This window comes from Colias philodice, chromosome 2, assembly GCF_061535455.1.
Source record: "Colias philodice isolate Cphi_HAF_F1 chromosome 2, ilColPhil1 Martin Lab GWU primary, whole genome shotgun sequence".
NCBI lineage: Eukaryota > Metazoa > Arthropoda > Insecta > Lepidoptera > Pieridae > Colias > Colias philodice.
Genome location: NC_143087.1, coordinates 5,462,670 through 5,486,359, shown reverse-complemented (window position 1 = coordinate 5,486,359; position 23,690 = coordinate 5,462,670). Strand labels below are relative to the sequence as shown.

At 32.8% G+C, this 23,690-nt stretch overlaps 8 protein-coding genes across 9 annotated transcripts; 3 read left to right on the top strand and 5 right to left on the bottom strand.

Moving 5' to 3' along the window:
* The first annotated feature begins 283 nt into the window (after positions 1-283).
* Ahcy (adenosylhomocysteinase) lies at positions 284-4,653 on the top strand. 2 transcript variants are annotated; one of them, XM_089704412.1, is made up of 5 exons: positions 284-331; positions 1,549-1,596; positions 2,080-2,270; positions 3,273-3,425; positions 3,601-4,653. In XM_089704412.1, the coding sequence occupies exons 2-5, from the start codon at positions 1,575-1,577 to the stop codon at positions 4,525-4,527; spliced, it is 1,293 nt and encodes a 430-aa protein (XP_089560538.1). In that variant the 5' UTR covers positions 284-331; positions 1,549-1,574; the 3' UTR covers positions 4,528-4,653. The 2 variants fall into 2 exon arrangements, with proteins under 2 accessions (XP_089560538.1, XP_089560533.1); XM_089704407.1 differs by lacking the exon at positions 284-331 and adding an exon at positions 1,361-1,465.
* A 301-nt stretch (positions 4,654-4,954) lies between these two features.
* On the bottom strand, positions 4,955-6,445 carry mRpL15 (mitochondrial ribosomal protein L15). Its single transcript, XM_089704431.1, has 3 exons — positions 6,264-6,445; positions 6,021-6,175; positions 4,955-5,942 (listed from the first exon to the last, which is right to left on the bottom strand). The coding sequence occupies exons 1-3, from the start codon at positions 6,363-6,365 to the stop codon at positions 5,315-5,317; spliced, it is 885 nt and encodes a 294-aa protein (XP_089560557.1). The 5' UTR covers positions 6,366-6,445; the 3' UTR covers positions 4,955-5,314.
* A 1,986-nt stretch (positions 6,446-8,431) lies between these two features.
* Positions 8,432-10,460, bottom strand: Cog6 (conserved oligomeric Golgi complex subunit 6). The gene has a single exon (XM_089703980.1). The coding sequence runs from the start codon at positions 10,316-10,318 to the stop codon at positions 8,474-8,476; it is 1,845 nt and encodes a 614-aa protein (XP_089560106.1). The 5' UTR covers positions 10,319-10,460; the 3' UTR covers positions 8,432-8,473.
* Positions 10,461-10,753: 293 nt separating this feature from the next.
* On the top strand, positions 10,754-12,088 carry THG (tRNA-histidine guanylyltransferase). The gene has a single exon (XM_089703970.1). The coding sequence runs from the start codon at positions 11,154-11,156 to the stop codon at positions 12,066-12,068; it is 915 nt and encodes a 304-aa protein (XP_089560096.1). The 5' UTR covers positions 10,754-11,153; the 3' UTR covers positions 12,069-12,088.
* Positions 12,078-14,142, bottom strand: VhaAC39-1 (V-type proton ATPase subunit VhaAC39-1). Its single transcript, XM_089703961.1, has 4 exons — positions 13,895-14,142; positions 13,298-13,806; positions 12,964-13,218; positions 12,078-12,879 (listed from the first exon to the last, which is right to left on the bottom strand). The coding sequence occupies exons 1-4, from the start codon at positions 14,013-14,015 to the stop codon at positions 12,718-12,720; spliced, it is 1,047 nt and encodes a 348-aa protein (XP_089560087.1). The 5' UTR covers positions 14,016-14,142; the 3' UTR covers positions 12,078-12,717.
* A 1,655-nt stretch (positions 14,143-15,797) lies between these two features.
* On the bottom strand, positions 15,798-19,341 carry LOC149490420 (uncharacterized). The gene is made up of 3 exons (XM_089704422.1): positions 18,534-19,341; positions 18,004-18,303; positions 15,798-17,241 (listed from the first exon to the last, which is right to left on the bottom strand). The coding sequence occupies exons 2-3, from the start codon at positions 18,206-18,208 to the stop codon at positions 16,475-16,477; spliced, it is 972 nt and encodes a 323-aa protein (XP_089560548.1). The 5' UTR covers positions 18,209-18,303; positions 18,534-19,341; the 3' UTR covers positions 15,798-16,474.
* Positions 19,342-19,350: 9 nt separating this feature from the next.
* On the top strand, positions 19,351-20,079 carry LOC149490419 (succinate dehydrogenase assembly factor 4, mitochondrial-like). Its single transcript, XM_089704480.1, has 2 exons — positions 19,351-19,556; positions 19,636-20,079. The coding sequence occupies exons 1-2, from the start codon at positions 19,502-19,504 to the stop codon at positions 19,932-19,934; spliced, it is 354 nt and encodes a 117-aa protein (XP_089560606.1). The 5' UTR covers positions 19,351-19,501; the 3' UTR covers positions 19,935-20,079.
* Positions 20,073-23,477, bottom strand: l(2)37Cb (DEAH-box helicase 16 lethal (2) 37Cb). The gene is made up of 5 exons (XM_089704141.1): positions 22,928-23,477; positions 22,696-22,832; positions 20,926-22,489; positions 20,417-20,819; positions 20,073-20,314 (listed from the first exon to the last, which is right to left on the bottom strand). The coding sequence occupies exons 1-5, from the start codon at positions 23,257-23,259 to the stop codon at positions 20,090-20,092; spliced, it is 2,661 nt and encodes an 886-aa protein (XP_089560267.1). The 5' UTR covers positions 23,260-23,477; the 3' UTR covers positions 20,073-20,089.
* Between the last annotated feature and the right edge of the window lie 213 nt (positions 23,478-23,690).

The following is a 23,690-nucleotide window of genomic DNA, read 5'->3' as shown; positions in this document are numbered from 1 at the left end:
TCCCACTCATCAGCCACTTTTACATTGTCCTTATTGTCCATGTTTCCTTACCAAAACATACGGACGCCGCTCGAGGTTTTACATATTGTCTCAAAGATCTGTCCGTGAAAATGAGTGAGTCCTTTGGAAATTTCATCTGCATTCCTATTTCTAAATTATTATTAAAAACCTTTGAAAGAATTATTCCATCTCTCGTCAATTTAAATTATAAAGAAGCGAGATCAACGTGTTAGAGTGAAAGATAAAAGATTAACTACGCCATTCATTACAAGGCAGTGTATTTGATCGAACGTGTAAGATAATAAAATTTAATCATTTTGTATTGTAAGTTGTAAGTATCAATTTTCTCATAAATCATTATGTAATTATGTATTATAATATAAGCTTATGTTAAATTGAGTAGGTACCTAGTTACGGAGCCAATTATTTCATAATGAATAGATAGGTAATTATAATATATAAGAGAATCGATTTCAATACTAAATTATTAAACGTCTTAAAATAAAAATAGAATAATAGTAAACCCTAATGTTTATTTACAGAGCCCCAACTACATAGAGGAGTTTTTTTTTGTTTTGGCTTTTATAATTTAGTAATTTAGCTAAGTACTAGAATATTAATCATTCGTGTGACCTTGTGATGCAATTTTAGAATGGTAATATCAATATAATAAGTGTAGGTATTGTGTGTACACCTCCGAGGTGTACACTTTACAAAAATTAACTATGTATATGTAATATAAACAAGTAAGGTTTGATCACAGATAAACGGTTTTTATTAGCAGTTTAAGTCATTAAATAAATAATTATAGTACATGAAGCAAGATATTCCCTTTTTTTAAATGAAAAATCATTTTTAAACTTTGTTACTCTTCGGCTTAGTGCAAAAAGTTCTTAGGTGCCGGGCACACGTGTCAGAAGTGAAACGCTTTGGCAAGATTCAAAGACACCAAAATCGTCGCCTTACTCCATGACGTGACGGTATTGCCACAACGACTTCGGCAAAGACGTTTACTTCCAAAAGTTAAAAAAAGACGTGGCACTTGGGGACTGCCGCGGTAAAGCATAGCATGCCTTCAAGCCACAACTCCGTGTCCGTCGGAGTGGGGAGCGTGAGGTTTTTTCGCTGCGGAATTTCTCGATTCGGTCCCCGCGCTCAAGCCCGCGATAGAAGCTATGCAATAGCTTAAAAATGGATCTTTGTTAATTTGAAGTAATTATGATCTTGTAAAAAATAGTTTCCTTGTTGTAAAATGTACTATGTTTTAAAAAGACGTAAATAGGTCAAAGCTGCTGTGATATCCTTCTGTGCTATATGTGAATCTTAATTATCTGTGATCTGCTAATGTTTATGATTTAACATGTGGTTCTGAATTGTCATTTGTCAACTCAAACTGTCATTTCAATCTTCTCTTTCACCCTCGCCGCACTCACAACCGGTCACTAAAACTTTAATTAAAACTTAGGTGAATATTATTATGTTACAATATTTATTTAACATAACATTCTTACAATTATTTGGTTTTATAAATTGTGTTTTTTCTTTTAGTTTATCTACTATAAAAACATCACACAATGAAGCCACCATACAAAATCGGTAAGTTTTTTTTTACTTTTCAATGCAATATCATCAATTGAACGTAAGCATCGTACCTATTTTAAATTTTTAAACAATATTAATTGTTGTGAATTTTACTAAATTTAATTAATTCAAATATTTTTGCTTTTTGGAAGGAGATAGTGGTTGTAGTTATAGGTTATACGACACTCGGATGTGCCTTAGCTATCCCAACATCTTGCATATATATTATTTTAAGATTTTCTTCTTTAATTCTACTCATCTACGCCTATCAATAATGTCGTGTCATAAATCACGAATTAAGTATCAATTTTATCTATTTATAACATTTTCCCATACTGATAATTAGATACCTTTGGCATTATCGATTTTATCATCAATGTATTTGACGGACAGAATTAACATTATCAATCAAAACATAAACGTGATAACAAATTAAATAATATGATAGTCTGATTTTATTTCATATTATATTGCTGATTGCATCATGTTTCTTAACAGCGGACGAGAAATTGGCAGAATTAGGCCGCAATGAAATTATGCTGGCTGAAAAAGAAATGCCAGGCTTAATGGCTTGCCGACGTAAATACGCGCCTGGGAAAATTTTAAAGGGTGCCAGAATAGCTGGCAGTCTTCATATGACTGTACAAACAGCAGTGCTTATAGAGACTCTCATTGAATTGGGAGCTGAAGTAAGTAATACAGCAAAGCAAATGCTAGAAATGTCTTATTGATAAGATTTCAAGGAATATGACAGCATTATATCTATCAGACATTATCTTTATGTCCGATATGTTTCATATCTTTTACTAGGATTTAATAGATAGATTTATTTTCAAAATGTTACTAGTGAATCAGATTAACATACAATATGTATATCCTTATACACTACTAATGCTGTGTCTCTGTGTGGAGCTTTGTATCTTTATCTATTTATAGTACCTATATATCTTGTTTATAGCTATATTGAAATATCTAGGGCCAGTTTCTCAGTGTGCTGATAAAGTTACCGATAGTCTCTAAAACACTTGACATTATTAATTTAAATATCGTTTTAACTAGAATTGTTAAGTAAGAAAGTTACTTTTATTTTTATATAAATTAAGCTGCACTTTGCCTAAACAAGAAAGTCAATTTTGGTTGTTATTATTTTTAGAGCCATACATTTATTTTTCTATGATATTGATGTTATGATAATCCATGTGACCTCCTTTATCTCATATAATAACAGTATAATCCTCACCCTTGACCTATTATGAAATACAAATATTTTCAAAGTAATCAGCCCTAGTTAAATTATTATCTATCAACATAATAATATGTATGCAAAACCTCATTGTTAGAATGAAGGCTTTTATTGATAAATAATAAATGTTTCATATTTTAACAGACACAATCTTGCAAATTATAGAAATAACTAACTAGTCTGAAGGTAAAACAAATTATTACTTAACTAGCTTCCGCCCACGACTTTGTATGTGCATCCCCGTTTTCCCCGTTCCCGCAAGACTTTCGGGAAATCTTTTCTTAGCGGATGCCTACGTCCTAACATCTACCTGCATGCCAAATTTCAGCCCGATACGCCCAGTGGTTTGGGCTGTGCGTTGATAGATCACTATATCAGTCACCTTTGAGTTTTATATATATAGATTGGGTAATATTATTATTTATTTATTATTTGAATGTTTACCCAGGTCCAATGGTCCAGCAGCAATATATACAGCACACAAGATGAAGCCGCAGCTGCTTTAGTCGCGAGAGGTATTCCCATTTATGCTTGGAAAGGAGAAACAGAAGAAGAGTATATCTGGTGTATTGAACAGACACTCATTTTCGCAGATGGAAAGGTATATTAGTAGTTCTATATAGAAACTAGTTACATTATTACTTACTTTATAATTTATTCATTAACATTAAAATAACCTTTGCATAAAGAATTTATTTGTTAACATTGTTATAACCTTTAAAAATTATAAATAGGTGGTATACTGTGTGTAGTAAAGTAAACCATTTATTTTTCAGCCATTGAATATGATTCTGGATGATGGTGGTGATTTGACAAACTTGGTACACACAAAATACCCTCACCTCTTGGAAGGTGTCAAAGGCATAAGTGAAGAAACAACAACAGGTGTCCACAACTTGTATAAAATGTTCCGTGAAGGTCTGTTAAAGGTTCCAGCTATAAATGTTAATGATTCTGTTACTAAAAGTAAATTTGACAATTTGTATGGATGCAGAGAGTCACTGCTTGATGGAATTAAAAGAGCCACAGACATTATGATAGCTGGCAAAGTTTGTGTTGTGGCCGGTTATGGAGATGTGGGCAAAGGATGTGCTCAAGCATTCAAGGGCTTTGGAGGCAGAGTTGTAGTTACTGAAATTGACCCTATTAATGCCCTACAAGCAGCTATGGAAGGTTTCCAAGTAACAACTATGGATGAGGCTTCTGAAATTGGTCAAATATTTGTGACCACCACTGGAAACATTGATATCATTACAAAGGACCACTTCTTAAAAATGAAAGATGATGTTATTGTATGTAACATTGGCCACTTTGACTGTGAAATTGATGTGGCTTGGTTAGAGAAAAATGCAAAGAAAGTCAATATTAAACAGCATGTTGATCGTTATGAGCTTGATAATGGCAATCACATAATTGTACTGGCTTCTGGAAGGCTCGTTAACTTGGGCTGTGCTACGGGTCATTCATCTTTTGTCATGTCCAACTCATTCACAAATCAAGTTTTGGCCCAAATTGAGTTATGGACAAAACACAATTTATACCCTATCGGTGTACACACATTGCCAAAGAAGTTAGACGAGGAAGTTGCTGCCCTTCATCTTGACCATCTTGGAGTTAAACTTACAAAGTTAAGTTCCAAACAAGCCAAGTACATTGGTGTACCAGTTGAAGGCCCTTACAAACCGGACCACTACAGATATTAAATTTTTTAGATGCACTTTTACATATATGAACATGTGAAAAAATAACAAAATGCAGTGTTTGAAACAAATTTAACTTGTGTTTGAAAATGGTGTACTGGTAAAAAATAAAATAATATTTTCTTCGTGTTTTATGGATTTTATTTCAAAGAACTATTATTAGACTTCTATTATTACATCTATTTTACACTAATTTAAATCTTATTCATGAATTTTATAATACAAATAAAAGTGAGTGTTGGTAATAAATATCTATTAAAAACATAAATAAATCAGATGTTTTGCGCGAAGTGACAGTAGTACCCACCTCAACGCTTCGCTTATGAGGCGTGCAATAATGTTCTTTATTCTATATTGGGAATGAAGCACATTCATTCCAATTGTTTATATCATAAACAGTTTAGTTTCTTAATGAATTTTTTTTTAATACTTCTACATATATATGATATGATAGTAACTTTGTTTTCCTTAAAACAGGTTTTCAGAGCACAAGATCACCTTGATTGCCCCCATTTTACCATACAATATGCATAGGATTTAATGATTCTAACCATTTCTAAAAAAAGCTCAATTAACTAGGATCTAGTAAAATCAAGACTTAATTTATGATTTTATCCTGGTAACCATTACATAATATGTCTGATGAAGGTTATAATTATAAAACATTATTTTAATTAAAAACAAATTGTCTGCTAGATATAGACATTTAAACCACACTGCACAATTTAAGCCAACTTATCATCTTTAATGTTAAAGCCAAGTCCTTCCCACAAACTAAAGAGAACATAATTTAAGATGCATAAAAGCGTTGTAATTCAGCATCATTAGGTTTCAAAATACATTGATCCTTTAAATTGACAACCCAACCTGGTTCAAGACCATAAAAAATTTGTCTCGGGTCCTTTCTTTCCACTAACATATCATACTGTGGGTCAGTCTCCAACTGCTTTACTTCATATCCATATTTCTGAGCTAATCTTAACCTTTCTTGTGATACTTTTTCTGGATCAGCTAAATATCCTCTAGTCTCTGCACTTGTGTAAAATTCTATAGCATCTGGTGGAGGAATCATTCTCCTTGGAATAGCTTGTCCACTTTCAAAAAACTTTTTAGGGTTTTTCAAGAGAAATAGGCTGTGTGGATCATAATATGCAGTTGTTATAACACCTCCATTTTTTTCAATAGCTGCTATTACTTGTTCACTGGCCCATTGAACTTCAATGTTCACTTTCGCTGCAAAAATATCAGCACCCTCGTCTGTTAGATTGACTCCAAAATGTTTCTGATCTGGGAAGAAATTGTAATGACCAGACTTAACAAGGGTTGCCAAATCTATAGGTTTAGTAATATCCAAGCAGTCTCTGTCAATTAATTTTTGTACATCTAGTAGTGATAAGGGTGGGTACTGTCTGCGGAGACTGAAAATATATTAAAATAAAATTATTTATCACATTATTTTTATTTACTTTCATATAATAGATCATTTCATTACTTACTGGTGCCCTCTGTAATAGTATTCCTGTGGCATTCTTAAATAAAAGGGATTATTTCCAGTTTCATAGCCCAACCTCATATAATTTTGTCTTTGACCTGAACCTTTATTTCCCGCGCCATGTTTATCACCACCATGTTGCCCCCGCCCTCGTTTTGTCTAAGAAAATATAGAAAAAAAAATTATTCAATATTTATTTGTAGAAGAATTAATAAAACATTACACTATAACCTCCAAGAGAACATACAGGTTTCATACTTCCGGGATTATCTCGTATGTTTCCTAAAGACACCCTTGGTAATGATCTTAGCATAGCTAAAGACTTTTCTGTTATTTGTCTTGAACCCATGGTGACTTAATTTTTTATAAATATTTCTAAAATTTACAATGTAAAATAGAATTGGCAGCGCTTCGTTTCATTAGTCTCGCTGTCAGTGTCAAAACTCAAATAAGAAATAACAAATGTCATTTGTCAACTCATATTACCACAGACACTGACCACCGGTATTAGATATAAGCTTCTTGACCGGTACCGAGCCGGTATATAGCTATAGTGGTATCAAAGAGTATAATGTATATGTAATATGAGTGGTATACTATCTATGCCGGTCGACCGCCTCCGTGGTACACTGGTTTACGCGTGAGTCTGAGTGTAACAAAAAGGGGTCCTAGGTTCGATTCCCGGTGGAGACGAAAAAAAAATGTCTCAGTCTGGTAGGCCTCTTTGGGTAGGACACAGAAGGGTGATCACCTACTAGTCCCTAAAGAAAATCGATCAGTGAAACAGATGTGTAATGCATCTGCCCCTTACTCCACTAGGGAACATGGGACTTCACTTTATGCCGGTACCTTTTTTGACTATGTCGTGTGTGAAATTAAATTCGTAATCCCAAAATGCGTAGTGTTAACACTAGGTATTTGTGTGCGTTGACTCGTCCCCTGCGCAGAAATCCCATAGTAACTGTGGTAACGCCAAACTGGAACTATGCAGGTTTTTCTTTGAAAACGCGGGCGAATCCGCGGGCGGAAATCTAGTAATTTATAAACAAATATGCCTATGATCACTTGCCTATGCTTGTGGTCAAGGCTTATATAAATTTAATTAACTCTTATGGATTTTCTTTCATCACTTTCATTCATTTGATAACCAAACCAAAATTTATTTCAGCTCTTATATTTTAATACATAGAATAATATGCCTTAGAGATCTGCCTATAAAGACTTCCCTACTTATTCATTTTTGTGTACATAGTTATGGCCTGCTGACAAGTGAATTGATATTTGTACCTAAGACAAAAAAATTGCGTGAGCATTTTTTGATAGGCAAGTTATCATCGGGTATGTTGTATTATAATTTATAAAAAATACGTCTTATCTGGTTATTCGGATCTTAGACTAGGTATAATTAGAGATAACTATTAATAAATATTGTAAAGGATGGAAAAGTACTTAATACTGGAGAATTTTCGGTTAAAAGAAACATTCCTTTTTTTTTTAAATTTAGAGTCCTGTTTTTTTTAAATTTTCTACATTGAAGCACGAAATAAAGACCGTGAAATTAAAAAATTAATAACTTGTTACTTATTTCATTCTGCAATTCGATACAAATTATGTGAGAATGCTCACAAATCTTTAATTGTGTAGTAAATGTAGTTCTATTTTTTTTTAATCAGAAATGTTTCCTTTCATCAAATTTTGCTATCTCCAGTATTTCAAGTTGGTACTTCCCCTCTAGCGCCCATTCAAACATTACTTGCTCTGTGATTCAAACTTCCGAGCCTGTAAGTATATAAACGGATTGTTAAGACGTCATAGTTCACATTCGCCCTTGTAGCGTTTGAATTAGGTACATAAGATTTCAAATTCCAAGACATTCATATACTTAAAAAATAATTTATTAATGAAATAAAAATGATTTGGAAAAATACTATCGGTCACTGGATATAGAAGCATCACTACATTATCTACATAGTATAAAACAAAGTCGCTTTCTTTATGTCCCTATTTTTAACTTTTTAAAACAACGCAACGGATTTTGATACGGTTTTTTTTAATAGATAGAGCTATTCAAGAGGAAGGTTTAAGTATATAATTTAATAGGTATTAGATAAAGCGGGCGAAGCCGCGGGCGGAAAGCTAGTACATAATAAAAATGAATCGCCGCAAAACTCGAGAACGGAGGAACAGATTTCGTTAATTCTTTTTTTTATAATATTCCTATAAGTACGAGGATGGTTCTTACGAAGATAAAACGTAAACATGTATCACGGGCGAAGCCGGGGAGGACCGAGGACCGCTAGTTTATTAAAAAATATTAGAGCTTAATTCAAGTTACATTTTAAAATTTATAGAAGTTTGAAATCAAAACAATTAAATTTTTTTGATTAGTATAAATAATAATAAAAAGCCTTTAATTATTGCACATCATAATTTATTATGTTCATAATTTAAATAATTTTACATTAACAATTTCTTAACTTCACTAGGTGATCTACGCACTATTACTTGTGGATCTACATAACCATTATTGGGATCATTAATTGCAGTATATAATTGGTCATAAATTGCAAAAATAACTTCAAATGCCCTCTTTTTGACCAAGGATTTATGCGTATGACTAAGCAATAAGTTCAATTGTGGGAGTATATATACATCAGGAGTAACTAAAAACATATCAAATTTATTAAGAAACACCTTCAGTGAAGCTGTATCCATGCCAGGTATAGCAGAGAGAGGACCATTTATTTTCTCTTGTAAGATTGTATATATTGGTCCCATATTTAAATTTGCTACAAGAAAACTAGCTTGCTCTGATGTTAATGTATCAATTTGGGCTTCTGATTGAGCTTGCAATCTTTCATTGTATTCATCCAGTATAGTATACAAAGACAATGTGCACTGTATGTGATATATACAGTTCAACATATATACAGACATGTCTGTGGAACTGAGATGACAAGCTGTTTCATTTATAGCATGCAAAAGTGGGTCTAAAATATGGGTTATTATCACTCTCTTATCTGAGTTGTTTAAATTGTTAGATATATTCATTAAACTTCTCAAAAATCCAACCAAATCTGTTACAACAATGGAGGGATTCAAATCTAAGGGTGGTGCTTTCACTCCATGACTTAATTCTTTTTGCACTTTACTATCTAGAGTCATGAGGAAATTATCTTCACATTTCCTCAAAAGCTCATCAAAAGTATCAATCAAATGTCCTTTTGCAAAAATATTTTGTATTGTATTCTTGTAGAATGTGATCAAGTTACTTATAGACCATAGCATTAATGGATCTTTATCAGGTTTTAATATAAGTTCAGCTCTAACCTTAAGCAGAGGGCATAAAGAATCCATTATCCTTATAAGCCCATCAATGATTTTTTCATCCTTATCTGGCATTGTACAAAATTTAAATAATGTTATCAAATATTCTTTTTCTATTGGTATGACTTGGTAAACCCAAGCCAACATATCTCCAATGTATCTCTTGGGATCATTGGCATAAAATTCAATTGGACGTGAACCATTTTCACCTCCCTTGGTCAGCACATCAATAAATAACTGCACAACCACTCCCTTTCTTGCATTGCAATATTCATCAATTATATTGGCAAACAAAACTTGTCTATTTTCAAATTTTACCAAAGCTTTAGGAATTAGGGCATTATTAGGAGAATCAACAACAAGGCATGCTCCAATAGCCCAATGATATAATCTCTCAATAGCTGCTTCTTGTTGAAGTCCAATTAATTCTAAAATATCAAACGCTGGGGTTTGATACCAACACTGAACAAGGGTCTTACAATTATCTTGCAATTTCTCAATTTGGGACAGTGAATTAAAGAAGTTTAATGACATAGTTGAAGTATTGTATAGATGCTGATTGAGCTCTGGTGATATTTGAAAATTATTAACAAAGGCATTAACCCAGGTGAGCTTCTTATTTGTTTTCTTTCTCTCTTCATTGAGTTTGGTTGTTTGTGCAATAATATGATGAGTTTTTGTTTTAGACTCATTTAATCTATTTGACATATCTTTAACAGCTACATCTAAGGTTCGTAAAGATTCCAATAAAACATTCAGTTTGTCTTTTACCTTACTGTATTCTGTCAAAATAGCTTTATTAACCAATAAGTCTTTTTTCTCAATTTCGTTGATCAGAGTTCTTCTCATATAAGCAGAATCTGAGGAGCATAATCCAGAAATAGTGTGTAAAGCTTCGCTATTATCGGCTATTACGTGGCTATCAAATATTTTATTTATTCTCATTCGTATAGGATTGTTATACACATTCTCCATTGTTGATTTAATTGAAGATAGCCTTTTTAAATCGTATCTAATTGATTATATGTTCATCAATACTCTTTAAAATAAATAATAACATAAATCAAGGAATAGAAATGGGTTTATTTATATAATGTACATCATACATGAGTTAAGTGACACTAATGACATTTGCGAATTCATTAATCACTGTGTGTTCCACAGAGTAAGTAATGTGTACATGTGTAGTGTGTACATTGCATTGGTGGTACTTGTTATGATGGTCACATTGCATTGCATCATAATGGTCTAAGCTTAAAAGCTATGGAGATGATTATACGTATGTTATGGAACCCTAATAATTATGTCCTATTATTTACTAAATCATTGATAAATGATTTTAACTTGACACTGCCAAAAAGTCTTCGCTCATTGCCATACTCAAAAGAAAAAAAAACTACTAATATATGTCAATCTGAATTCTGACACTGTGACATGGCGTTTGAAAATTCCAAATTCAAAAATCAAAATTGGAAATTTTTGTCAATTTTAAACCCACGGCCACGTCTCTGGCTTCTGCACAGTGCACCACACTCGGACACTCCACAGCAGTGCACTGTAATCTCCGTAATCCGTAGTCTGTGCCACAGAACATATTAAATACTCAGGGGAGGTCTGTGCTCACTGTCTCACGCTGTTGCCTTGTTTTGTGATTCTTATTAAAAATATTGGTTTGACAAATTCACTTGACTTTCTTAAAGTATTTATAGTTGAATGAAAGCTAGAAGTTTGAAATACATATACATTTAAAAAGTACTTTATTTTTTTGGAAAATTATTTAATAAACTTAGATTTTTATATAAGAAGTTTCATGCTTACTAAAAAAATAACAAGTGTTGTCAATAGGTGTATGAAATATTCCTTTCATAATATATTTGTAACAAAAATGGCAAAAAGTTCTTTTGAATATGTGAAAAATTTTGAACAAGATGATGCATTATTACCAAATACTTGGATTGTGGTTAGACTAGATGGTAAATGTTTTCATAAGTTTTCAGATGACCATAATTTTGAAAAACCGAATGATATCAGAGCATTGAGATTAATGAATTATGCTGCATTTAGTGTATTGAAAGATTTCAATGAAATTTGCATAGCCTTTGGACAAAGTGATGAGTATTCATTTATATTTAAAAAAAACACTACACTGTATAAAAGGCGTGCAGCAAAACTATTAACAACTATTAACAGTAAATTCTCATCATCATATGTTTTTTACTGGACTAAATTTTTTGGTGAAGAACCACTTAAATATCCTCCAGCGTTTGATGGCCGCATTGTTTTATATCCATCCAATGAAAATCTTATTGATTACTTGAAGTGGAGACAAGCTGATGTACATATCAATAATTTATATAATACTACATTTTGGACACTAATACTGAGAGGTAAACTTAGTCCAGTTCAGGCTGAAAAAAGACTGTGTGGAACTGTTTCAGCTGATAAAAATGAAATTCTATTCAAAGAGTTCAACATAAATTATAACAAAGAACGAGAGATTTTCAAAAGAGGAACAATACTGTTGAGGCAAATTGTCAGCGAAGATACATCTGATAAAAAACTGACAGCTATTGTGGATATTCATGATGATATGTTAAAAGAAAAGTTTTGGCAAAAGCATTGTGATTTACTGGAACCTAGATCAAAAAAAATATTATCATATGATGGTCCAATAACTGATATAATTAGAGAACAGATTCAGAGCAGAGAAAATATAATTTTGTAAATAAAACAATTTATACAGTATTATATATTTTTATTGAGTCACAAACTAGTTCATTTTAAACATTCTATAATTTAATATTAATATATTTCAATAATAATACCTTTTTCAACAGAAAAATAGACAACAGTTTTAAAAAGAAAGGTAGAGAGATGTCTTGCAATCCTATATAGATTTTAAACATTAAACGAGTATGATAAAATAAAAGAATTTTTCAAAGTTTTCTGGTTACAATTATTACAAATATATCTTTCCCCCCCAAGTTATTATCATTTTTATACTTTTGAATATTAATACTTCAAATCAAAGATGAGAAATTTTCCACCATTGATAGGTTTATTTTAAACTGTCTGGGTTTTAAATTTAATATTATTTGAAGAAATACTTGATTCTTGGCAAAAATATTGGAATGGTTATACATAGCAACTAATAGCTATATTTAAGCTAATAAATATCTGGGATACTCATCCTTTTACTATATATACTTGCCAAGCATTTAGTGATAATAATGGTTGTAACATCACAACTACATAACAACAGTGGCAATCACAATAATTCAATAACATTCATTTGATAAATAGATTGAAAATAAATCATATTACAAGTATGTACATAGACAGAAATATTTCAAGTATTTCAATCAATAGCCAATTTAGAATATGGGAATGTAGTTATCGATTTTGGCCCGGTGTTTTTGTGCAACACATTCACTGATCCATACAATGTTCCTGCACTCCTGTTCCTTCAACTTTAGGTACGAGTAAAATACTCCAAAGTGGAATTGTTGTAAAAAGGCCATAACATTCAGGCTCACCTAAAATAAAATAGTCACAATTAATGATTTCAATAATAATGTTTACTAATAGATTCTCCAAAAAATACAAGTGTTTTTACTCACTTCATGTTCAAAGAATTTATCTTCCAGAGTTTTGTCACCAACATTATTTCCTGCGCCTTCAAAGAGTGCTGAATATTCAGCATAATACTCGGCAACAGCTTTCACTTGCTCATAGTCATCAGCACGGGCCAAAGCAGCCAATCCATCGGGGTTCAGCTTACCACAGCGTGGATATAGCTTAGCACGATCATCTTTTGACAGTTCAGTGCCAAATGAATTGATAGTGATGATGATAGCACGACGGTCAGCTTCAAACTAAAAACATAACAAGTCATTTATATCTGATAAGCATACATTTTAAGTTACAATGCTTAATATGCATATAGCTACTTACAGCTAAAATCTCACACATGACATCAGCAGTAGTTCCTCCAATCTGCTTGCAGAATTCATAGAAGGCTTCCAAATATGCCTTGTATAGAGTATTACGGATGATTTCAATGTTCATCTCATCCAAATCCTGTTCACTGATGCAGTCCACAAAGAATGGTGCAAGTGGAGTGTCCACCAACACAGCATTGTACAGCTCAGCTGGTGTGGCAGCTACATGAATAGCTTCCATCTGTTCAAATGATCCAAGTGGGTGACACTTCGGAATAAGCTCAGAGATCGGTCTCTGGTGCAAAGTTCCAGTAATCAATAAAATAATGTTATCAATCATGTAGCTGTAAGTGATGAAATCCAAGAATGTTGACATTGGTTCAACTGAATGATTGCGGAGATGTTGGAACTCAATAACGAGTTTTTCACGTAGTTTATCGTCAATAGTGGATACGGCGAGAGGGCTGGGCTCGTTTGCCAAGAACGTTCCATAATCAGTCCCTTGAAGGTGGAGTTTCAAATCTGCAAAATATTTTAGTTACAGTACATATTTCTTATGTTGAATTATTAATTATGTATCTGTATTGTTTAAAAATATAAAATTACATACCTTCGAGGGTCTCGCACTGCACCAAGTTCAGATAATCTGATTGCTTTAGGATGCCACACTTGAAACCACGGCACAAGCCCTCCAAATATCCTGCATCGATGTTAAAAATGCACCCCTTCATTTTGGTATCACCTCTCTCTGTATATATTAAATTCGGATCTCAAATACTACAATCTAAAGATTGAGGGAGGAAACTACAATGATACAATAGGTACGCAAACCATCGATTGATCATATGATAATTCCATAGACAATAGATGTCAGACAGCAGATTTGCAAAAAAATCGTCTTTGAAAATAATGTCTTGTCTGCTACATATTCGAAATAAAAAAGACGATAGACATTTTTGTCGATACATTAATATAATATTTCTGTGATTTTTGACCTTAGACCATACCCAATATTAATATAACAACGAAAATCAAAGAATTTGGAAATTCAAATGATTTGAGAATTGGAAATATTGTCAAATTCAACTTGCTTATCTATGCTTGTCACAATTCGGTTTTCACTTCACGCCACAGATAACTATATATTAGTCAGAGACAGATAGGACAGTACTACGGGTGACGTTTAGTTCTAAAAATATGCGCCAAGCGCTAGTGTCGTAACGTCACCTACTAGTGATGACCCACAGCGAGCTATAAAAGCCACGATGACGCATAGAATATCGATAGCATAGTGATGTACCACGGAAATTTTTTGTAGGGATAATTCTATAAATTGCAAGGTTCAAAGTATCTTTCGTTACGTTCAATGGATACGAATATAACGAAAGAAATATGAAAATAAAACAAAATTTAAGATTTTAGTTTTTTATTTAGTTTTCCTCAGCCCATGGGCTTTATATTTGTCAAAGGCAATTTGTTGAGGTGCACACATCTGTTTAACAAGTTTTTCTTGTACACCTCCTTTTAAAATTTTATTTATTATGTTGCACCAATTATGCACATGCATCATTAAATTGAGCAACCACTCCTTTACTTCTGTTTTGTGATGTGTACACCCCAACCAATTTATATCAAATTGTTTTATTATTTGTATTTTTAAATGTTTTTTTAAACATCTTTTGTATTCAAATAATCATGTATAAGGCCCGAGATATCCCTATATATCATTAAAAATTTCTTTGATGGATAGGTTAACCTTTTGAACGCCAATGACATCTATAGATGTCATGCGCAATCGTGCCCTGTGCGCCAACGACACCTATACATGCCAAGAAACAGATCATAGATAAATACAAAATAAACATATTAAACCTTTACTTTTACGTGTTTTATTTATACAGTTTATGAACTGAATCCCCAGTTATTACATAATTGTACACAGTAAACAAAATTGCCAAGTAGTTATTCAAATATTTGATGACAAAAAATAACTTAATTAATGGCTAAAAAAGCATGTTCTCTCGCGCCAATGACATGTATACGTGCCTACTAGTGATGTAGTGTAATATTCAAGTAACTTCATTAAAATTTCAGCGAAATTACTCTAATTCGCTTAATTTTTGTAATAACTACAAAAAAAATATATAAGCTTAGTCACTGAGAAAAAAGGTAAATACTACATTCTTTGGTATAATAATATATTGTCTATATTGTGGATATTGTTGATTTGAATATTTTCCTTTTCGCCAATCATGCGCATCCCTAGCACAGTATCGATATGCAATCCCTTCTGCGCCATTGACATGAATAGATGTCGGACTGGTGACGTCGTAAGCGCGTGCCGTGTTGTTAAGTGCGGAAAGTTGTAAAAATATTTTATCGAGTAGGTATCTACCAATATTATAATCGCAAAAATGGCAAGTGAAGAGTTTTATAGTACAGAAGAACTGTTGCGCATTTTTATTTTTTTTTATTATTATTTTTTTTCATTTTTTTTATTTTGACCTAAATAGGTACCTACATATAATTAGTATTTGTAATAACTCAAGTATTAAACTAAATGATTGGAAAATAAATATGTAGTTTTAATGCAATTCCCTTTATTTAAAGGTAATAGTTGTTTTGATATTTACAAATAAACACTCCACAATAATACCTATAGTTCATATAAACTTAATAAATAAACTCGATAAGTTATAATAATATACAGCTACACATCCCTAATCAGAAGCGAGAGATTATAAAAAAAGGATGGTTGCCCGCGCCATTGGCATGTATACATGCCAATGGGGCGTAACTGATAGAGAATAGTGCTGTAACTTGCTGCAATTTTATATGTATTTTTGTATCTCAAAAGGTTGATTTTTTTTGTTGATAGTTGCTATAAATGTGGTCTTAAGTTTTTACAGTAGGAGATGAGGTTAAATAAATATTATTTTTGTGTTATAAGCTGTTTATTCAAATATTCAGACGTGAATTATTATGTTTATCGATAACATTTTGGACTCCCTACTATTTTCAAGGTTATCTCATTGAATTTGTGGCTTGGCGTGGAGGGCACGGCGATGCGTTTTTGCTCTGGCGGTCAAAAGGTTAAATTGTGATTCAAAAGGGTGTATTCTCTTTGTTCGATCCATTTGTGAAATAAATCTCTGTTTTTTTGGGTATAAGTCTCAGAGCATCTCCTACACTAAAATTTTTGTGTCACTCTCCTGCACATATACCCCGCTGTATATGCAGAAGAATGCACGCGCAATCTTTCATTGACTGGGTTTAGAGATTGGTTGCAATTGCTGCTGCTAATGTTATTTGTTATTGATATTATGGGTCTAGTACACATGGCCTTTTCTTTATCCTCATCAAATGTTGATGAGGAACTCTCATCAACATTGTATGAGGGTATGAGTTTTAAAAAATCAACTACTGTGTCTCCTACATCATCCTCACAGTTTGCGTATATCGAATGTGGACCCATAACATTGGACATCAGTAAGGATTTAAACACATTCATAAATGTATTTGCAGCAGGATTGACATTCCTATAATTGATGGCTCTGATCCTACCAAAAAAGTTCTCTAGAGGATCCTGATTTACATTTCTAGGATAAAAATATTCTATTTCATATTTTTCGAACAACAGTTTAGACAACCTTTCAAAACTCTCTACAGTTGTAACCCATCCATTAAGAGAAGGAACTCGAACCTTATAGATTTTATTATTTTTGCGAGCTTTCTTGCTATTTGTATCAATAAATTTAATATTTTTCAATATTTGTTTGGCTTCTGTCCAAAAACTGAAAATTTGATATGTTTTCGGCTTTATAGGTCCACGCAGTTTGCCCCGGACAGTGCTTCCTCGAGAACCGTTCACGCTATCAAATAGCTTGTCAATGAACTCCACAGCTTCACCTGTTGTGGCCATTGTCTCACTGACATTTTGACCTGAGGCTGTAGTTTCTGAAATATTACATAATTAAATAAGTATCACATGATAAGTATCACTACATAGGTAGTAAACAAAGTTGCTTCCCGTTGTCTGTCCCTGTGTGCTTAGAACCTTAGACCATTAAAATTACGCAACAGATTTTGATGTGGTTTTTGTTAATAGATAGGTACAAGTGATTCAAGAGGCAGGTATATATGTAGAATAAACGCAGGCAAAAACTAGTAACACATAAAAAATATAAACAAAAATAACAACTACTGTTTCTATTCTATAAGACTCTTAAGAAAGCATACATTAGTTTGAATTGAATGTCTTATTGACTCATAAAGACTAAATTGTAAAATATGATTAAGAACCTAATCTTATCTTAATACTATTATAAAGGCGAAAGTTTGTAAGGATGTATGGATGTATGGATGTATGGATGTATGGATGTATGGATGTTTGTTACTCTTTCACGTAAAAACTACTGAACCGATTTCAATGAAATTTAGCACACATATAGAGGGTAACTTGGATTAACACATAGGATAGGTTTTATCCCGGAAATCCCACGGGAACGGGAACTATGCGGGTTTTCCTTTGAAAACGCGGGCGAAGCCGCGGGCGGAAATCTAGTTCTTTAATAAGTATTTACATAGTGTGAATTCATGGTGTTTATTAAGTTGGAGACCGTAAATAAATAAATAAAAGTAAAGCGAGTGAGTGATTAAGAGGATAATTTTAGTATTTTTAGATACTTAATGCATATTGATAACCGAGTAAATACTTACTGAACAATGCAGTGTATTTAAGCATTCCACTGGTTGTTGCACTCAGAGTTTGGGCAGCTACACTAACTTTCATCTTCTTCATTTTTGCTGCATAAACATGGTGCTCTGTCAGCTTTTTATGCATTCTAGTGTGACCTAGTTGGCAATCAGCATCAAATACTGTTTGTATATCCTTCCATGTGGCAACTTGGCCTTTGAAGAGCATGTCTTTCGTGAGCAGGTTGTTCCTTAGGCCCTTAAGTAGGTGTGGGGGATCAAACACTACACTTAACTATTGTCCTGACACCTCAATAGTTCCATCTGCAAACAAAAAAGTATATTGAGTTCAACAAGTTAATTTGATGCAAGTATTACAGGTCAGATTACAGATGAAAATAAGCACACAGGTGACATATGACATGTACTAACATACAGATGGATATTAAGATATAATGTTGATGGGTACTTTTTATCCCAGGTGTTTTCCAACTTCTAAGCAGACAATGTGCATGCAAGGGCTATTCATTCATAAAGAGATTTTATCTACTCACCATTGCATTCATCATTTAAAATCCTTTTGCGTGCAGTCTCCAATTTCAACATATTTATGGCTGTTCTAAAAGTCGAGCCCTGGTCACATACAAGAGCTAAAGGTATCAGTCCTGACTCTGACACTTTAGTGACCACTTCCTTTAAAATTCTAACTACTGTAGCACCTGCAGTTGTTCCCTCACAAAAGAAGAATAATGTAGGTGTCTCCAGTTTGAACACACTCCTTTTAGCATGAATACCAAGGCATGATCGCAAAATCTTAGTACTCTTCCATACCCAAAGTCTTTAAATCCTCTTATCTCATCTTGGGACTCAACATAAGTGAGATGAGGTGTAAAAGCAACCTCATCAAACAAAATAGAACACAGTTTCTTCTTTGTGTCCCATTTCTGTGTTTTGTGCTTTATTACTCGAAAAATATTGTCATTTAGCCCCACATTGAAAATGATATTTTCAGCCAAACGATTTAAAGTTCGTTTACTGGGCAAATTAAATATTTTTTGGAGCATCCGATATCCTTTCGGGCTTTCCTTCATTAAGATCAACGCCAAATTCTTTTCAGTTTTCACTGGTTGTGTATAATATTATATCTCATTGCCTTCTTCTTTCTGTTAGGTACTGTGGATAAGTAACACAATAAGTATTTATAAATAAATAAATAAATAAATAAATAAATAAGTAGGTAACTGTTTGCCATTTTGAAATTTGACACATTTGAGTTTGACAAATAGCGATACAAAATGGCTGCCAACAAGGCTCGCGAAACTAGCGCTTGGCGAATTTTTTTGGAACTAAGCTGTCGCAGGCCTGCTTCACGCATAGAGAGTAATACTGTGGGACTTCACGTATATTTGTTTTTAAGTTTTATCTATTGCGATTTGTACTTGGATTATTGAACAGTATTTTAATAAGTGAAGCGTAGAAAAATTGGGCTTTTGCTTGGATAAAAATAAATTAAAATCATAAAATGATAAAGATGCATTTAGTTACTTCATTATTTTTTCCTAAAAGCAATATACCAAGTAAGTTTCTTCCTAAATTGCGTTTAAATAATTGAATTCCTGATATGTACACAATCTCATAATTTTTATTTCTTTGTAGGAATATTGAGCAACTTTTCACTAGCTAAATATTCACAAAAGCCAACTTCTCCTGGAACCGAGGAAAATGTGACAAAAGCAGAATCGAAAAGGTTGGCGGAATTTCGAAAAAAATTGAGAGAGACTACTCCTATAAAAGATTTAGGAGAGCAAGCGGACTTGTCTCCACCGAAAGAAGATGCTTTGCCTGCTTGGCCCAATGACACGAATCCCCATACGGGAGAGATAGGTGGGCCAAGAGGACCAGAACCAACTAGATTTGGTGACTGGGAGAGGAAAGGAAGAGTATCAGATTTTTAGTTTAAATGTAAAATTTTTGTTATAGTTCACAAATTGTTATATTTTTTTGTTAATACATATTAATTGCAAATAATCCCTTTTCAGGGGAAGATAAAGTATTATATAATAGAAAGGTATAAATAAAATTAAATGAGTTAAATTCTTTCATATGTATTTTATTGTTTAGTGGCAGATTTTCCAATAGTTTTTGGCATTTTCTTGTTTGTTGAATCTTCTAATTCTCTAGCTTTATAGTAATGAGGTGCAACTTCTAAGAGCCATTTACTTTCAATTTCTGTTACTTGTCTCATAAATTCTTTAGATGTAAATACTAGTTCATGGTATATGACCCATCTTGGCAGTTCTTCAAATAAGGCACTGTTTGGATGAATCATTACAGTCTGAAAAAAAAAACATTAAAAATATGATAAATAAAAAATTTCCAATTCATCTACAGAATTTATTAATAATGTTAAATTTTCTAATATATATTCAAAACTTACTTGGTTATGTTTAACAGTTTTATAGTGGCCACCTTTGGAAAATTTAGCTATATGATAAAAGTATCCTGCAGTGATGGCCTTACGAATATTAGCATCCTCCGCTAAACTGGATACCATTTCTATCTCAACTCGATCCATTAGTCCAGCAAGTTGGTCTCGCACATCACGTGCACGCTTCATTGACCTATATTGAATAAAATTTTCATAACACCATTGTACAGAATATTCAGATTCAACCCATTGGTTATACACATTCATCAGTGTTAAATGGTCCCCACTGCTATGGAAAAAGTTTTTCCTAGCTGTATCTGCATGGATAATTTTATCTTTTGGTCTATAAAACACTGAACTATTTACTGACAGCATGGCTGCTATAGTTACAATTTCCTCTGAACATTTATACCTGAAAAGAATATAATTCAAATTTAATATCAATTTAAGTTATAAGTTATGATATAAATTAAGTAATAATTCACAACATAATTAATCAATAAATACTCTTTACTCACTTTTCACTAGCTAACAGCATTTTCGCAAGCATGGGATCTGTTGGAAATTCGGCCATTCGTCTTCCTGCTTTAGTTAACTCTCCATGATGATTCAAAGCACCAAGAGCATATAGCTGTTCCAAAGCTAACACTAAGGTCTCATGAGGAGGAGGATCAAGGAAGTCAAAATGTATTAAGTCATTGATTCCCAAGGCTTTCAATGTAAGCACTGCATTTCCTAAATTTATTCTCTGTATTTCTGGTACAGTGTTATCTTCAAGTTCATACTTGTATGCCCAAGCAGTATACAGTCTGAAACATTTCCCTGGAGCTACTCTGCCCGCTCTGCCAGCTCTCTGATTGGCTGAAGCTTTAGAAATAGGTACAACCATTAAACTTTCCATACCAGTTTTAGAATTGAAGTTATTTTGCTTAGCAAATCCAGGGTCAATAACATAAATAATATTGTCAATAGTAAGTGATGTCTCCGCTATATTAGTAGCAAGTACCACTTTTCGTGCACCTTCAGGAGTTGGTTCAAATATCTTTGCTTGCATGTCACTAGGTAAATTTGCATAAACAGGTAGTATTACAAGTTCTTTTAGCTTTTTACCCAACCTTTTTGTTCTCTCTTGCAACATCTCAACACACGTCTCAATTTCTTCTTGCCCAGTAAGGAATACTAAAATATCTCCTAATGGTTGTGTTGCATGTATTTGTAAAACTGAGACTACACAGGCATCAATGTAATCTGCTTCAGGTGCTTTTGTATAATAGATATCAACAGGGAATCTCCTGCCTGGGATTCTAAATATAGGTGCTTCATCAAAAAATGATGAAAATTTCTCAGCATCTAATGTAGCACTGGATATGAGAAGTTTTAAATCTGGTCTGAACCTTGTTATATCTTTAACCAAACCAAATAAAATATCAGTATGTAGGGTACGTTCATGCGCTTCATCAATGATCATGACACTGTAGGATGCAAGATCAGGTTCAGACAAAAATTCTCTGTGTAATGTACCATCTGTCATGTATTTGATGACAGTTCTGTCTGAAGTACAATCTTCAAAACGAATACTATAACCTACTTCATTTCCAAGTTTGACATTCATTTCCTGGGCTACTCTAGCAGCAACGGACATAGCTGCAACCCTCCTTGGCTGTGTACATCCAATTTTTTTACCTTCTTCAGTAAAGCCAGCTTCATGAAGGTATTGAGGGATTTGTGTTGTTTTGCCAGATCCTGTTTCACCTTCAACAATTAAGATTTGGTAATTCTTTATTGCTTCTATGAGAGAATCTCTAAAAGGATAAACTGGAAGTGATTTTTTTGTTTCCTCTATAGTCATTCTCATTTTTTGAAACTCAGAAACTTCTTTTTCTTCTTTCTTTTCTTTGTTACCTTCAAGTTGAAGTGCTTGTATAAAGTCAATTTGTTCATCCAGAAGTAATTCATATTCATCTTGAGCTTTTGCATCTTTTGCACCAAATTTAAAGAATGCAGACTTAATTTGTTCTTGTTCCCACTTTCTTTGCTCTGAATGAGGCAACTTTTCATTTTCATCAACTTCAATGTATTCACCTAGAAGAATATGTATTGTTGTAATTAAACTTTAGTTCACTTAGTAAACCGATTAGGAATTTATTTTTTTAGTTAGTTTTATTTTGTTAGTAGTATATTTATATTGAATAATTAATATATTATAAGACTTTATCACATACACTGAGACAGGAAATAGTTAATAGAAATAGAAAATTAATTGATTTTTAGAATTCTTAAAATTTTACCTTTTTCCCCTTTTCCAAGATCTTGTGGCATATGATACCTTTGAATATTTTCAAGCTCTCTTGCCTTCTCATGTTCCTTAGCTAATTTCAATATTGTTTTCTTGTGCTCTCTATCTTTCTTCTCTCTTTCTGTAAGTCTAAATAAATAAATTTAATTAATGCTGGGACACATATACTTTAAAACACATTTAAGGTTATTGTTATGAAAAAAAAGTAATTCATGTCAACTTACACGCTTTCATCAAAAAGGTATTCATCATCAGCAATATCGTCTTCAAGTTCAACAACTTTATCGTCTTTTCTTTTTTGTAAATATTTTCTTCGCGATTGAATCCGAAGTTTTGGTAAAATTTTGTCTCTATCTTCTGCTTCTAATTTGAGCCGCTTTGCTGCTTCTTCATACGATCTCTTACTGGTAACTTCAGTTACTTTCTTGACCTTTTCTTCATCACGTTTTCGTAACCTTTTGGTAAACTCATCTCGTTCTTTCAAGTCCTTAAGGCGACTTTCTTCAACACTATCAGAATCAGACGACGAATGGTGTCTTTTGCCCCGCTTATCCATCGTAATTTACGTTTATTATTAATGTTTTTTCACTCTATCATAAATTCATAAACTCTAAACTTAAGTAACTCTAATCTTTATAATTTGTATTAAAATAGATGTGGTGAAATAATGTTAAAACATTACAGTAGATAGTAGTGTTAATGTGGTACATAAATATTAAGCTAAAGCTTTTAAACTTTTACAAAATTATAATATTATTTTGATTTATGCTATGCTTTGACAACACATTAGCACAATAATAAATATGATTTTTTTGACATTTGTCAATGTCATGATTGAAGATAATAAATGTGTGAGTGCGGAATAGATGAGGGAAATTTGGAACACATTTTCTTCAACTGTCCTAAAAACTCCTCTTTATACGACATCCTTCCCCCTACTATCCCCCGCCCTACCAACATGAATATTCTCCTTTCACTGACCTTTAG

Coding starts and splice junctions, on each gene's coding strand:
- Ahcy (XM_089704412.1), top strand. CDS start 1,575: ATGAAGCCACCATACAAAATCG. Junction 1,597..2,079: donor GAAGCCACCATACAAAATCG/GTAAGTTTTTTT, acceptor GTTTCTTAACAG/CGGACGAGAAATTGGCAGAA. Junction 3,426..3,600: donor TCATTTTCGCAGATGGAAAG/GTATATTAGTAG, acceptor TTTATTTTTCAG/CCATTGAATATGATTCTGGA.
- mRpL15 (XM_089704431.1), bottom strand. CDS start 6,365: ATGGGTTCAAGACAAATAACAGAAAAGTCTTTAGCTATGCTAAGATCA. Junction 6,176..6,263: donor ATCCCGGAAGTATGAAACCT/GTATGTTCTCTT, acceptor ATATTTTCTTAG/ACAAAACGAGGGCGGGGGCA. Junction 5,943..6,020: donor TACTATTACAGAGGGCACCA/GTAAGTAATGAA, acceptor ATATATTTTCAG/TCTCCGCAGACAGTACCCAC.
- Cog6 (XM_089703980.1), bottom strand. CDS start 10,318: ATGGAGAATGTGTATAACAATCCTATACGAATGAGAATAAATAAAATA.
- THG (XM_089703970.1), top strand. CDS start 11,154: ATGCTTACTAAAAAAATAACAAGTGTTGTCAATAGGTGTATGAAATAT.
- VhaAC39-1 (XM_089703961.1), bottom strand. CDS start 14,015: ATGAAGGGGTGCATTTTTAACATCGATGCAGGATATTTGGAGGGCTTG. Junction 13,807..13,894: donor GCAGTGCGAGACCCTCGAAG/GTATGTAATTTT, acceptor AATATTTTGCAG/ATTTGAAACTCCACCTTCAA. Junction 12,880..12,963: donor ATAAATTCTTTGAACATGAA/GTGAGTAAAAAC, acceptor ATTTTATTTTAG/GTGAGCCTGAATGTTATGGC.
- LOC149490420 (XM_089704422.1), bottom strand. CDS start 18,208: ATGCTCTTCAAAGGCCAAGTTGCCACATGGAAGGATATACAAACAGTA. Junction 17,242..18,003: donor TAAATACACTGCATTGTTCA/GTAAGTATTTAC, acceptor GTAATATTTCAG/AAACTACAGCCTCAGGTCAA.
- LOC149490419 (XM_089704480.1), top strand. CDS start 19,502: ATGATAAAGATGCATTTAGTTACTTCATTATTTTTTCCTAAAAGCAAT. Junction 19,557..19,635: donor TCCTAAAAGCAATATACCAA/GTAAGTTTCTTC, acceptor ATTTCTTTGTAG/GAATATTGAGCAACTTTTCA.